Source organism: Sarcophilus harrisii, chromosome 4, assembly GCF_902635505.1.
Source record: "Sarcophilus harrisii chromosome 4, mSarHar1.11, whole genome shotgun sequence".
NCBI lineage: Eukaryota > Metazoa > Chordata > Mammalia > Dasyuromorphia > Dasyuridae > Sarcophilus > Sarcophilus harrisii.
Genome location: NC_045429.1, coordinates 190,698,875 through 190,714,687, shown reverse-complemented (window position 1 = coordinate 190,714,687; position 15,813 = coordinate 190,698,875). Strand labels below are relative to the sequence as shown.

Sequence of the window (15,813 nt, the reverse complement as noted above, 5' to 3'; positions counted from 1 at the left end):
CATGCATATAATCTGTAAATAAAAGGCTATTAAAAAAAAGAAAAGAAAAGAAAGAAACGGAGCACAAAGATTCTGACCAAAGGCACAAGCAGTGGCATAGTTGCACCTGTTAAATGTCAGGCAAAGGAACACAAGGTGAAGTAAAAAGGCTGTGGTTGCCATGGAGAAAAGGCACACCAAACACTGTCAAGCCAGCTCCCTTGGGGCTAGTCCAATTTGCCCCATCCTAATTAAGGATTGCTCTGACAGAAAAACACAGTATCTAGTGGGTTTTAATCAGATACTTTAAATAGAGCCAACTAGTAGACCATGACTAGCTAAGTTAAGACACTTCATGGACAGAAGGCTGGTCAACTAAATCCAACTAAATCATAAAAGATCTATGACCTGAGTTGGATGCTCCGCAACTGTCAAAGTCCACTCCCTACTCAAACTTGAGGGAGCATTGTGATTTAAAGACTTAACTTTGAGTTAGTTCCAATTCTGTCTAGCTGTATTATCCTGAGCAAAACAGGATACCATCCTCAATTTTCTTATGAGTGAAGAAAGGTGTTAAGACTGTACAGCCTCTGAAATTCCTTCAAATCTAAATTAATGATCCAGTGACTCTTAGATTAAATATAAACTCCTCTGTTCAGTGTTTTTAAAATTTTTTAAATTAAAAAGTATAAAAAAAAAAAAAGAAAAACAAGCAAAAACGCTTCACAGTTCCAAGGCTCTTGTAATGAAGAAAGCAATCTACACCCAGAGGGAGGACCGTGGGAATTGGTGTAGATTACAACATAGCATTTTCACTCTTTATTTTTGTTTGCTTGCATTTTGTTTTCTTTCTAATTTTTTTCCTTTTTGATGTGATTTTTCTTTTGTAGCATAATAATTATAGAAATATGTACAGAAGAAATGCACATGTTTGATAATATATTGGATTACTTGCCATCTGGGGAGGAGGTGGAGAGAAGGGGAAAAATGTTTTAAAAGTATGTTGAAAATGTTTTGAAAATAAAAAACTTTAATAAAAAATAAATAAACAAATAAATGAAAAAAAAATATGGGCCCAAAATATGTTTCCAATTTTATTGTACATTATTGCTCTTCTTTACATATTCTCTTGGCCCTCTAGTTTCTTCATACAGAACCCTTCCTCTCTCAAACCCCTGGCTTTGCATAGGATGTCTCTTTGCCTGGAATGTATTCCCTCTTTACACCCTTACAGCTGATATCATCCTTTATACCAGTGGTTCTCAAAGTATGGTCTAGAGAATCCTGGGGATCTCTAAAACACTTTAGAGGGTCTACAAATTCAAAAATAGTTTTTATTTCCAATATGGTAAATGTCTATCAATATAACCCAGATAAACAAAAACACTTTGGAGAGATCCTCAATAACTTTTAATAGGATAAAGATACTGAAAACAAAAGTTTGAGAACCACTGCTTTATACAAACCCTTTTTTGGATCCCATCTTTTAGAGCTTCCCTCATACCATTACTTTATATTATACCCATAATATATATATAATATTATATATTATACCCATAATATTTATTTTGCATATACATATATAGTTACATGTTTTCTTTTCTGATGGAATATTAGCTTCATGAAGGCAGGAACTGTCACATTTGTCTTTTTCTCTAGTATACTGCTTGATACAAAGCAGACATTTAATAAATGCTTAAATGATTAGAGAATAACAGATCATATATACAGTGCCTGGAACTGGAACATACTAAGTGCCCAATAAAAATTTTATCTAAGCTTATTGATACAATAATGAAAACAAACTACTATTCCACTGATTAACTTGAAGGTTACTTAGTCTAGATTTTTGTTTAAAACTAAATACTAAGAAATCGACTTTTGAATTAGTATCTTAATTTATTTACTCAAAGCAATAACTCAATATCTTTTCCCTTTCAACATCCAAACTTTCGGTAGAGACACAGGCTAATATCCAGGTTTCTACTGGGAGCTCATTAGGAGACTTCCCCTCCTCCCCTCCACCACAGGGATTGTTAACACTCTTTGTCCTCTCACTCTTATTTTAGATAGACTGACTGCCCAGCTTGGGGGATAGCAGGAATGGGCTGAAAATATGAAACCCTCTGGCTGGATCTCAGTGCTAGGTAAGGACTCTTTCCTGAACATCCTCTTCACCTTTTTTCCATCAGACAAAAATCAGTAGATAATGATACAGTCCCAGTTGGGAAAGGAAAAGAGAGACATGAGACAGATCAGAGTTAAAATCCAGCCTTAGACTCTTAATTAGCTGTAAGACTTTGGGCAAATCACTTAACTTCTGTTTACTTCAATTTTCTCAAGTATAAAATATGAATAATAAAACCTATGCGTTGTTGTAAAGTTAAATTGAGTAAAATACTAAAGAAATTGGTTCAGAATTTATAACTTTAAGAGCAGAACTGAATTTAGTGTCTTAGCTTTTAAGTTATATGCTGTTCTTTGGATCAGGGTTTCTTACCATGAATCAGTGGGTGCATGGAGAAATGGTGCAAGGGATGCATGTGTGAATTTGGATGAAAAAAAAATTACATCCTCATCGGTAGAGGGTCACAATCAGTGGGGAAACTCTGGGTGAGATATAAGACCTTTCAGCCCAGAGGGAACCTTGCTAACAATGTCTGGTTTGGTTCCCCATCTCCCCTAAGGACTCTCAGCCTTCCCTAAGAAGTAAAGGGCGGGGAGGGGGTAGGGGAAGGCAGTGATTCACAATTCATAAAGCAATGGATATTAAAAATAAATTTTTAAAAATAAAGGAGCTAAAACCCTTCAATCTAAGCTCCATCGATCTTTGGAGCAATTTAAAATTTAAAAGTAACCCTCTCCCTACGTTTCCTCATGTAATATAGCAAAGGAGAAAGAAATCAGTGGAGGAAACAGTGATCTCAATCAGGCAAAGAGAAGTCAGATTCCCTGGGCCAAATCCATTACAATCATTACATCATAACAGCTTCAATGAAGCTTGATATAACATTTCAGGTGCAGTATTTGGCCAATCCTAATCCACTAAACAACCCTTAAGAGATATGCAAAGCAGAAACCAAAGTCTACTAGCATTGGAAGTCTGATCTTCTGATTGCTGTTCCAGTACCTTTTCTACTATAAGTATTATTTCCCAATCTGACTAAGTTTCATAATATCAAAAACCATGAAACATCTTAAGTATCACCCTAGCATTTATCACACAACTTTCTATTTTCCTGTCACAACACTAAAAACGTAAGAGACTTAAAATATAGGAAATAAAAGCTAAACAGTTTTCAAAATACTTGTTAGAAAAACTGCACAAAAATTAAGTTATCCAAACATTATGAAAGTCTTCCTTCCATAAGATATAATGCAGCTTGTATTTTACTAGAGAAAATCAAAAGCAAAAATTCAAAAACCTGCCCTTCAGCCAAGAAGAATAAACCCAATTTTTACTCCTTTCAGATTAGTCCTCTTGAAATGCTATTATAACAACTACAATAACACAGTAATGTCCTTCCTGCATGCTGAAGATGCTTTAAATTCACTCAGTAAAGTATGAGCTTTTCCACCCCAAACCCAGGCAGTGACAGAATAATACAGATTCAACCCAACTGCATCCAGTTCCCCTAAGTATCTGCATTATAGTTGGTCAAAGTCACAGTTATACTCTGTGAATACAGAAGAAAGCAAAATTAGCTAGCCCAAATGGGGATTAAGTCCATGACCTGATTAGCACCATGTACCAGCAAAGTAAGATAACTAGCCACAAAGCTTCATTTTAGTAACAAAATGAAACAAAGGGAAAAAAATAATAAGCATCAATTTGGTGCATTCCTTTAAAGGAAGCTCCATTTATTAGAAACAATTAAATTATACTTTACAAGAACAACTACTATTTAATAATTATGCAGCTTTTAAATTCTCTCTTTGATCTATCTAAATTACTTTCTGGACAAAAACTTGAATGCTCAAGTTAAAAAAAATTGCTGTACACTTGTATCCTGAATTACATCCTGCTTTTTCTCTTGAGACAATCTTTCATCCTGTACAATTTACACCACATAAACATACTCAGAAAACAGTCCTCACAGGAATTAGTACCATCAGTTTTTTATTAAGGACCAAAGTCCTTTAATGCCAAGTTCACTATTTTTAAAAAACTGTTCTAGAGTTCAGAATTGGCCTTAGAAAATAACTAATACATTAACAGTGCAAAATAGCAATAGTAATTATATTAATTAATAATAATTAATATTATAATTATTAACTAATATTAGTATTAAAATATTAATTCAAGAAAAACAATTTTTCATTCCCTCCATGCAAAATTCAAAAATAACATTTTCCTAAAACACACAAGTATTTCTATGCCGATTTAATATAACCATATAATCAACAAACAATCACATTAATCTGATCCTACAGTAGACAGAATGCTGGCCTTGGAGTCAGGCAGACTTTGGTTTAAAACTTCAGTGGCAGCTAGGTTGCTCAGTGGATAGTGCACCAGTCTAAGTCAGGAGGACCAGAGCTCAAATCTGACTTCAGACACTTAACACTTCCTGGTTGTGTGATCCTGGACAAGTCACTTAACCCCAATTGCCTCAGCAAAAAACAACTTGACTCAGACTTTCAAAAGCCGTGTAAACCTGGACAAGTCATTCAACTTCTACCTGTTTTCTCCTCTATAAAATGGCAACAATAACACCATGTATCTTTTGGGATTGCTGTGAGTATCAAATGAGATATTTGTCAAGTACTCCACAAACTTTAAAGCACTATATCTGCTATTGTTACTAATTATTACTAATAATGATGATATTTCAAAATAAAATAACCAAACACTAATCAACTCCAAAGGTTAGTTGAAAAAGGACAATAGTTACCTATGAGGAATTTATTCATTGTCTATTCTACTGATAATGCTCCCGTAAACTGTCTGCCAACAGATCTTTTGAGAAATAAATTAATGGTGTTGAGCTGTGCCTAAATAGACTACATAGAACTTTGAGTTTGATAAAAACACAATACCCCCAAACATGGATATGTTTTATGCTGAAATACATAAAGCACATCTTGTATTATGACTTGTATTATATCATTTTTAGCAGTTTGAACAAAGTCAATAAAATATTTACAAAGTTGAAGAATACTATTAACAGAAGCAATAATTCAAAAACAAAACCACAGAATGATTTCTAGAGAGACCTTATTGACAATGAAATGAAGCAATTTTCCTTTATCTGATAAAAATAAGGCTTCACTGCTAAATGAGATTTTTTTGGTAAACTTTCACAAAGCAATACCAAAAGACTTTGCATATATATGTAATCTACTTTAATTCTGATATATAGAAAGGTAAAAAATACCTGGAATTTGTACTTGTAAAAAACTTGGAGGTGGGTATTTTATTACATTTTGTTTTTTTACTTCTGGAAACATGATCTTTTATAAGTTTAAATGCCTTTTTCCTTAAAGAAACAATATACTCCAAAAGCAACTTCAAAATCAAAATCAGCTAACTTCATGAAAAAAATTCATCCAGGAATCTGTTGGAGTCCTCTGTCTTAAAGCTTGAGTAATGAATATAATACGAATACATACATACAAAACAAATACAACCCATACATGTAAAGACATGACAACTCTTCTAATGTTTTATAAACTGCGATAATAAAATAAGTAATATTTTAAGTGATTTTTTTTTTCTGGTTACAATATTGTGCTATATAATTGTTTTTCTCAATACACAGTTTCCGTATTACCACTAAAAAGCACTGATAGATTGGCTCAAAGAAACATTATTAGGAATTTTCACATTATTAGGAATTGACCAAGATGAGGAAATCTAAATTGTTAACTAGATTCTTGCTCAATAAATTAGCGAAATGGCACACAACTTGCACGGCTTTTCCATTACAGAAATTAACTGAAGTCTTTTTCTTCCAATTTTCTCACTTTCAATTCTTTGAATCAACCCTACTAAATGGGAGTGCTTAAATGTTAAAATGGATTCTAACCTAAAGCCTTTACTGAATTTAGTAAAATATTTAATGATTCTTTTAGTAAGACACAAAAATTATTACATTCTTAAAATGTCCCTTCTCATTAAAATTTAACTTTACCTCAAAAAGAAAATGCATTTAAGAAAATCTTATTAGCATGTAATTTTGTCCAAAAATAATAAAAATAAGCTTATACATTGACTATATTAAAAACTTTTTATTTATTCAGCTACACCCTGAATAAACAGCATTATTTTAGTTGCTTTTCTAAAAGTGATCCTATCTCTAAGTAGACTGAAATAGGAACAATTCTTGTAATTTTACTGATAAGGTAAATTTGGGCTAAAATAGACAGCTTATCTACAACTTATAGTCTTAGGAAGATGCCTAGTGCCAACTCTTGAGTTGTTCCATGTACCCATCAGGACATGTCAGAGGAGGAATTTGGTCCAGAGCCAGTTTTCTATCTACTACACAACAAAAGATACTTAAACAAATCAAAATGAAAATGGCTAGGTGGAGCAGTAGGAACTTTAGCACTGGCACTGGAAACAGGAGGATTCCAGTTCAAATCCAGCCTCATACATTTACTAGTTGTATAACTCTGGGCAAGTCACTTAACCCCAATTGCCTCACCAGGAAAAGAAAAAAAAAAATCAAAACAAAGATACAAAGACTTTAAGGTAAAAAAAAAAAAAAATACAGAATATGTAAGAGGCAAAGATAATAACCCTATTTTTAAATGACATTTTTAAAAAGAACAATTATAATCAGATTACATATACTTTGATCTAAACAGCTTATATGGTCAAAAATGAAGCAGGAAAAGCAGATGCCAAAGACAGTATATACATTCATTTATATGTGATGATTAAAATAATGAAAAAGGAGATTAAAACCAGAAGAACCTCAAAAATAACTGCCTATTTTCAAAATAATAATAATGGAAATTTATGTTGCATTTCACATAACTTATCTCATGTGAGGTTTAGAATAACCCTGTGATGATAGTGCAGTTATTATCATCTCCACTTTTCATAAGGAGAAAACAGGCTCCAAGTAGCTTCCCTAGGGTCACATAATTGATATCATAGTTAAGATATGAATCCAGGTTTTCTGGATCCTATTGATTAAAGTATGCAGCCTCTATCACTAACCTGTTTCATTTGTATAACACTATTATTTCTTATAGAAAGGAAGAAAGTCTTTTCTCAAGTACAAGTGGGATGAAGTTGCATAGACATTGACAATACATCTTGTTTAACTAAGCAACTAGAAAACTAAGCAAAAGTTCAAACTCCAAATATGATGGCACACACCCTACTTTTACTGTTTATTCTGGTTTCCTTTTCTTAGGACCATGTAGTGGAAAGAATGCTGGCCTTGAAGGCAGCAGGGACCTGAATTCAAATCCTACTTAAAAGAGGAGTAAGTGGTATAAAATTACTATATCTTATAGACTTCTGATTAAAACTTTCTAAACCTTAAATAACTACAAAAATATTATCATCATTAGAATGCTTATGTAAGACAGGCCTGAAGTGACTTACATAAACTGATGCTAAAGTGAAGTGAGTAGAACCAAGAGAACATTGTACACAGCAACAAAAAGAATATATGATGATTAGTTCTGATCAACTTGGCTCTTTTCAACACCGATTCAGGGCAATTCCAATAGACTTGTGATGGAAAAAGCCACCTGCACTCAGAAAGAAGATTGTGGGGTCTGAATGTGGATCACAACATAGTATTTCACTTTTTTTGTTGTTTGCTTGCTTTTTTTCTTTTTTTCTTTTTTTTTGATCTGATTTTTCTTGTGCAGCATAATTGTGGAAATATATACAAAAGAACTACACATGTTTAATATATTGGATTACCTGCTATCTAGGGGACAGGGAGAGGTTTTAAACGCAAAGGTGAATGAAGAAAACTATTTTTGTATATATTTTGAAAACAAAAAGTTATTAATAAAAAAGAATGCATACGTAAACAGACAACACTTAAAGTTTGACAAATTTCAAGCTAGTTGACATTTCTTCAACTAATTTATAAATTATTTCAAATGAAGATATATCATCTTTCACATCTTTCCACTCTTGGAAACTTACATAATTGTGGAAAGTATTCAGTGAGTTCAAGCATAAAGGCATTTTTTTTTTTTTAATTTAATAGCCTTTAATTTACAGGATATATACATGGGTAACTTTACAGCATTAACAATTGCCAAACCTCTTGTTCCAATTTTTCACCTCTTACCCCCCCCACCCCCTCCCCTAAATGGCAGGATGACCAGTAGATGTTAAATATATTAAAATATAACTTAGATACACAATAAGTATACATGACCAAAACATTATTTTGCTGTACAAAAAGAATCAGACTCTGAATTATTGTACAATTAGCTTGTGAAGGAAATCAAAGATGCAGGTGTGCATAAATATAGGGACTGGGAATTCAATGTAATGGTTTTTAGTCATCTCCCAGAGTTCTTTTTCTGGGTATAGTTAGTTCAGTTCATTACTGCTCCATTAGAAATGATTTGGTTGATCTTGTTGCTGAGGATGGCCTGATCCATCAGGACTAGTCATCATCTAGTATTGTTGTTGAAGTATATAATGATCTCCTGGTCCTGCTCATTTCACTCAGCAAGTTCGTGTAAGTCTCTCCAGGCCTTTCTGAAATCATCCTGTTGGTCATTTCTTACAGAACAGTAATATTCCATAATTTTCATATACCACAATTTATTCAGCCATTCTCCAACTGATGGACATCCATTCAGTTTCCAGTTTCTAGCCACTACAAAAAGGGCTGCCACAAACATTCGTGCACATACAGGTCCCTTTCCCTTCTTTATAATCTCTTTGGGATATAATCCCAGTAGTAACACTGCTGGATCAAAGGGTATGCACAGTTTGATAACTTTTTGAGCATAGTTCCAAACTACTCTCCAAAATGGTTGGATTCGTTCACAACTCCACCAACAATGCATCAATGTCCCAGTTTTCCCACATCCCCTCCAACAATCATCATTATTTTTTCCTGTCATCTTAGCCAATCTGACAGGTGTGTAGTGGTATCTTAGAGTTGTCTTAATTTGCATTTCTCTGATTAATAATGACTTGGAGCATCTTTTCATATGACTAGAAATAGTTTCAATTTCTTCATCTGAGAATTGTCTGTTCATATCCTTTGACCATTTTTCAATTGGAGAATGGCTTGATTTTTTATAAATTAGAGTTAATTCTCTATATATTTTGGAAATGAGGCCTTTATCAGAACCTTTGACTGTAAAAATATTTTCCCAGTTTATTGCTTCCCTTCTAATCTTGTCTGCATTAGTTTTGTTTGTACAAAAACTTTTCAGTTTGGTATAATCGAAATTTTCTATTTTGTGATCAGTAATGATCTCTAGTTCTGCTTTGGTCATAAAGACCTTCCCCTTCCACAGGTCTGAGAGGTAAACTATCCTATGTTCCTCTAATTTATTAATAATTTCATTCTTTATGCCTAGGTCATGAACCCATTTTGACCTTATCTTGGTGTACGGCGTTAAGTATGGATCAATGCCTAGTTTCTGCCATATTAGTTTCCAATTTTCCCAGCAATTTTTATCAAACAGTAAGTTCTTATCCCAAAAGCTGGGATCTTTGGGTTTGTCAAAGACTAGGTTGCTATATTTGTTGACTGTTTTATCCCTTGAACCTAATCTATTCCACTGATCAACTAATCTATTCCTTAGCCAATACCAAATAGTTTTGGTAACTGCTGCTCTATAATATAATTTTAGATCTGGTACAGCTAAGCCACCATCATTTGATTTTTTTTTCATTAATTCCCTTGAAATTCTTGACCTTTTGTTTTTCCATATGAACTTTGTTGTTATTTTTTCTAGGTCATTAAAATAGTTTTTTGGGAGTCTGATTGGTATAGCGCTAAATAAATAGATTAGTTTAGGTAATATTGTCATCTTTATTATATTTGCTCGCCCTATCCAAGAGCATTTAATATTTTTCCAATTGGTTAGATCAGACTTAATTTGTGTGAAAAGTGGTCTGTAATTTTGCTCATAAAGTTTCTGATTTTCCCTTGGCAGGTAGATTCCTAAATATTTTATATTATCAGTAGTTACTTTAAATGGAATTTCTCTTTGTAACTCTGAGTGTTGGATTTTGTTAGTGATATATAAGAATGCTGATGACTTATGTGGGTTTATTTTATAACCAGCAACTTTGCTAAAGTTGTGGATTATTTCTAATAACTTTTTAGCAGAATCTCTGGGGTTCTCTAAGTATACCATCATGTCATCGGCAAAGAGTGATAATTTGGCTTCCTCATTGCCTATTCTTATTCCTTTAATCTCTTTCTCAGCTCTTATTGCTATAGCTAGCGTTTCTAATACAATATTAAATAGTAACGGTGATAGTGGGCAACCTTGTTTCACTCCAGATCTTATTGGGAATGGTTGCAGTTTGTCTCCATTACATATGAAAGCATAAAGGCATTTTTAAGTTATCCCTAAGAATCTTGGGTTTTTATTTATAATCAAAAAAAAAAAAAAGTAACTTTATTTCTCTGTCCTAAATAAGGCTTGCAAATTGCATCTGTGTGTGAAGTCTTCTGTGAACACCCCACACAATATAGAATATCCACTTATAGCTATCATTTTAATGCAACTTTCCCTATCAATCTAAAATAAAAAACAAGACTAAATGTTGACACAAAGTTACAAGCTGAAGAATCAAGTTGTTGTCAGGAGATGGAAGCAGCTAGCTAACATTTACAAAGAGAACTTGACAACAGCAAAGCTTTGTTATTTCATTTGATCCTAACAACTCTGTGATGTACTTGCTATTATTGTAACCATATTACAAAATGAGGAACTGAGGTTTAAAGATTAAGTGCCTTGCCCAAGGCCATAACCAATAGGCAACTGAGGTTGAATTTCAACTCAGATCTTTCCTTAGTCCAAGTGCTACTGCCTTGTTCCCCTATACCACCACCACCTTGGGTGAAATTCTAGAAATTCTAGAAAGACAACATGCAAACAACTATGTACATATTTTTATTATTAGAGATAATTCATAGAGCAAAAGCTCCAGAATTAAGGAGATCCAGCAAAGGATTCTTGAAGGAAGTAGGATTTAATCAGAGGCCTGACCACAATCTAGAATTTAGGAACAATTTAATAGCAGAGTCCCACAAAGCAGCATGATACAGATGGATTTGGGTTTTTTTTGTAATTTTTAAAGAGAGTCCCAAGGACGAATACAGAGAGGATTGGCGAAACTTACATGAACTGATGCTGAGCGAAATGAGCAGAACCAGGAAATCATTATATACCTCAACAGCGATACTGTATGAGAATGTATTCTGATGGAAGTGGATTTCTTCAAAAAAGAGAAGATCTAGCTCAGTTTCAATTGATCAAGGATGGACAGAAGCAGCTACACCCAAATTAAGAACACTAGGAAATGAATGTAAACTGCTTGCATTTTTGTTCTTCTTCCCAGGTTATTTATACCTTCTAAATCCAATTCTCCCTGAGCAACAAGAAAACTGTTCAGTTCTGCACACATATATTGTATCCAAGACCTACTGTAATCTATTTAACATGTATAGGACTGCTTGCCATCTTTGGGGAGAGGGGAGAGGGGAGAGGGAGGGAGGGGAAAAATTGGAACATAAGTGAGTGCAAGGGATAATGTTGTAAAAAATTACCCTGGCATAGGTTCTGTCAATAAAAAGTTATTTAATTTAAAAATAAAAAATAAAAAAATAAAAAATAAAAGAGTCCCAAGGTTCTAGAAAAGGAAGCTAGGTGGCACAATGGATCATGTGGTAGGCCTAGAATAAAGAAAATCTGAGTTCAAATCTAGCCTCACACATGTAATAATTGTGTGACAATGGATAAGTCACTTAACCTGTTTGACAGCTGTGAAATGGAGAAAAATGCAGCCATAGCTTCCCAAGGTTTTTATGAAGTTAAAATGGGATAGTAATTATAAAACACCTGAAAATTACAAGCACTATTCTAGCTATTATTATTATAATAGCATCTACTTACCAGAGTTGTTGTGAGGATCAAATGAGATCATTGTAAAGTGCTATATAACTGTTAGTAATTATTATTATTATTTCAGCACCTAGCTGAAGGGTTGTTGTGAAGCCTAAACCAGATAATTATAAAGCACTTAGCACAATGCCTGGCACACAGTACTATATAAGTGTTAGCTGCTAAAATAATTATTATAATAAAAATATCTACTTCTCAAGGTTGTTGAGAGGATTAAATGAGATAATTATAAAGCAGCCCAGTGCCTGACACTAAGTGCTATATAGAAGTGCTATATAGATGTTAGTTGCAATTACTATTTTAATAATAGCACCTACCTATATGGATTGTTGTGAGGATCAAATCTGATGACAATTGTAAAGACCTTATCCCAGTTACTTGGCACATAGTAAGCTTTCCGTATATATGTCAGCTTTTATAATTATTTTGCTGTAGAATAACAGTACCTACCAGACAAGGTTGTAGTGAGGATTAAATGAGATGATAATTTTAAAGAGCTTGGTACATTATAAGAGCTATATAAATATTAGTTATTGCTACTACGATTATTGCTATTAATATTATTATAACAGAAACTATCTCCAAAGGCCGATGTGAGGATCAAGTGAAACGCTAAGCGGAAAGCATGTTGCACAGTGCCTGACACAGAGTAACATAAATATTAGACATTATTACTAAGAGTAGTTTGCTAGGGTGAGAAGGAGGAAGAGGAGGTCAGAAGAGAGAACGCTTCCCCAAGATTTGCAGAAGTAGCAACCCAAAAACCCTCGGGATCAGGGTCCTTCCCGTAGTAGCTAGAGGGACAAAAATCAACTCCAGATAGATCTCGGGGCCAACCCCACCCCGAGACGTCCCCGCCTCTGCCCGAGGCTCCCGCAGCCGGGTTTGAACTGCCCCCCCGGGAGAGAGGGCCTCACCCGATTGGAGGTCGGGGGACGCCCGTCACAGGCGTGCCCGCGGTGCCGCAGCAGCCGAGCAGTCCGCGCCGCGCTCTGCCCGCCCCTCGCTGTCTCCCCAGGAGACCAAAACCCGCAGACTCCTCCCTCCAGCCCAGGTCCGCTCGGGCGCCTCTTCGCCGGCACCGCGTACCGGGAGCGGGGAAAAGGCGGTCAGGGCGCCTCCCGCGCGGACCCCGAGCGGGAGGAAAAAACCAAGAGACCCGACGCTCCGTGCCGCCTGCCGCCATCCCGGGCGTGATCACACGCCCCCCGCACCCGGGCCCGAAAGGGGGACCCCCAGGGCTGGAGGCAGTTCCGCGCGCGCCTCTCCCCCCCCCTCTTCGTCCCCGCAGCAACCCCCTCGCATCTTCGGGCGGCTCTTACCCATCTTTCCGCCGCGCCTTGTAGACGTGACCGTAGGTGCCGCGTCCCACTTTACAGCCCTCGTATTCAAACAGATCCTCCACCCGCTCCCGCTCCGCCGCCAGCTTCGCCTTAAAGTCATAATCCATTGTCTGCTTTCCCCATAGAGGCGCGGGGGACGCGGGGGCCGCCGCCGCTCTCTCACTCACTCCGCCGCCGCCACCGCTTCCTCCCGCGGCCCGCCGCTCCACTTCTCCCCTCACAGACGCCTGGCGCCCGGGCGCGCGCACTGGCGCTCCCCCCTCCCCTTCGGTTCCCCCAACTCAAGCGTCCCTCGCCTTCAGCACGGAGCACCGCCGCAATCGCGGCGGCCTCCTCCTCCTCCTCCTCCTTCTCCTCCTCCTCCTCCTCCTCCTCCTTCTCCGCGGCGGCTCCCGCAGGCAACCTCAGTCCCGCCTCCCTCCTTCATTTCCGTGTTTTGGAACCTAGTGGGCCGCACCGCGGCTTCCTCGAGCTCATTAACTATCACACTGCCCGCCCCTTGAGAGCCACTGAGACTGCTGGGGCCTGTAGTTCGGGAGATGATGGAAATTATGTAATTTATCCGTCGAAAACATACAAATCCCAGAAGGCCCCGGGCAGAAGCTTCACCTTCTCCCCACACTCCCACACCCCCCACCCGGTGACCGCGCCTGCGTTATTCCGATGGCCCCTCCCACTTTGGGGAGAGGGCGAGTAGTTCTGAACGCTGTGACAGCCCGGAAAAAGTTGCAGTTCGCTCTCCCTAAAATAACTTAAGCAAGAAGCAGCTAGGCCATCCTACCGACACTAAGGAGGCAGTCCGCTAATTGGAAGGGTGAAGTGTGTTTTAGATAAACCTTAATTCCCTTCTTGGGTTTTGGAGGAACTGGGAGCGCGCGTCGGTTAAAGATGCTCTAGTGCAGAAGGTTGTTTATTTTCTAAGGCAATTGACCCGCCTATTTCTCCTCTCAGTTCCACAGCTGACTGGCCGGTCCTAGACTATGGGTCTCTAATTGGTCTGCTGGAATCCCAGCCTTTTGCCTGATTCTTCGTTCTGATTGGTCGAGGATTCTACACAGTCCTTCCCTATAGGCTATTCCCAGTCTATGGCAAAGCTAAAATCGCAGTTCAAATGTTGAACCCACAGCAGTTTGCTCAAGCTTGCAACGGTAGCATAAGGTGAGTGTTAACGACCAGAGCCGGCCAGTCATCCTTTCCTCTGACAGGTGCTGCTCCTCGCATGAAGCCTAAGAAGCAGAAACCATCCTGGCACTTGAAGGCATTGAATGTGCACAGAGGATGCAGCATTTTGGAACAATAGCGAAGATTAAAATTGGAAGGGTCATGCATTAACTAGGCACAATACTGAATTGTCGCAGAAATTATGAGGATTTCCACATTTAAATGAGTGGATTTTGAAATATTTTGAAGAGCAATCTCGCAGCAGGATTATAATGACAAAATTGATTATATTTTTGAACCTACCAGTTACAATTGTCAGGGCTTCAATTGTCAGGGCTTCATGCCAAAAAAGAACCCATCTGCATAAAAATGTGTGGATTTTATCTTCCTGTTACTTCTCTCATAAACTCCCATCTCTCCTTTGATTACTATCACCATCCTAGCGCAGACCTTCCTCGCCTCATTCCTGGACTATTTGAAATGCCTCAAGTCTCTCCTCACTTCAATCTGTCTTCTATTCAGCTATCAAAAATGATCTTCCTAAAACACAGGTTTGACCATATCATATATTCAAAGTTCTATAGCACCCTGTCACTTCCACATTATTTAGGCTTGGCTAACTCTTCCGGACACAAAGATTTTCTTGGAAAAGATACTGGAGTGGTTTGCCAGCTCACTTTACAGATGAGAAAAGTGAAGCAAACAGGGTTAAGTGAATTGCCCAGAGCCACAAAGCTAGTAAGAGTCTAAGGCTGGATGTGAACTACTCTTCCAGTCTAATCCACTATCCATGCTACCTAACTAGGTTAGTTAGGATCTTTTCAGAGATAGCAGATGTTATATGGGAGGCACTGAAAGTCTTCCCAGGGCTTGATGCAATCAGCAACCAGTCAGCAAGCATTTGTAAAACGATTCCTTTGTGCCAGAAATTATTTGGTAATGGGACTACAAATATTAAAAAAAAAAAAAAACACACAATTTCCACTCTATCTTATATTTTAATGGAGCATAAATAAAAGGACATATATGTGTGTGTATGTGTGTGTGTGTGTGTGTGTGTGTAAACAGAATAAACATAAATATAAATATACACAAAGTAGTTTGATAGGAAGAATACTAAAAGTTGATGGGTTGATGTGGAATGGAGAATTATGAAGGGCTTCATTTAGAAGATGATGCTTAAAGCTACATCTTGAAAGAGGAAGGAATTCTTTGAGGAGATGGTAAGAATATACAGTCTCAA

At 37.0% G+C, this 15,813-nt stretch overlaps 1 protein-coding gene across 3 annotated transcripts in view; it reads right to left on the bottom strand.

Annotated features, from left to right (window-relative positions):
* The window catches only part of CDK19 (cyclin dependent kinase 19), a 208,353-nt gene extending 194,619 nt beyond the window's left edge, over positions 1-13,734 (bottom strand). Inside the window, exon 1 of one of the 3 annotated variants that reach the window (XM_031964406.1) lies at positions 13,389-13,734. In XM_031964406.1, coding sequence (XP_031820266.1) covers positions 13,389-13,516 — 128 coding nt within the window. In that variant the 5' untranslated portion in view covers positions 13,517-13,734. The remainder of the gene's footprint in view (positions 1-13,388) is intronic. The other 2 variants (XM_031964405.1, XM_031964407.1) reach the window with 2 other exon arrangements.
* Between the last annotated feature and the right edge of the window lie 2,079 nt (positions 13,735-15,813).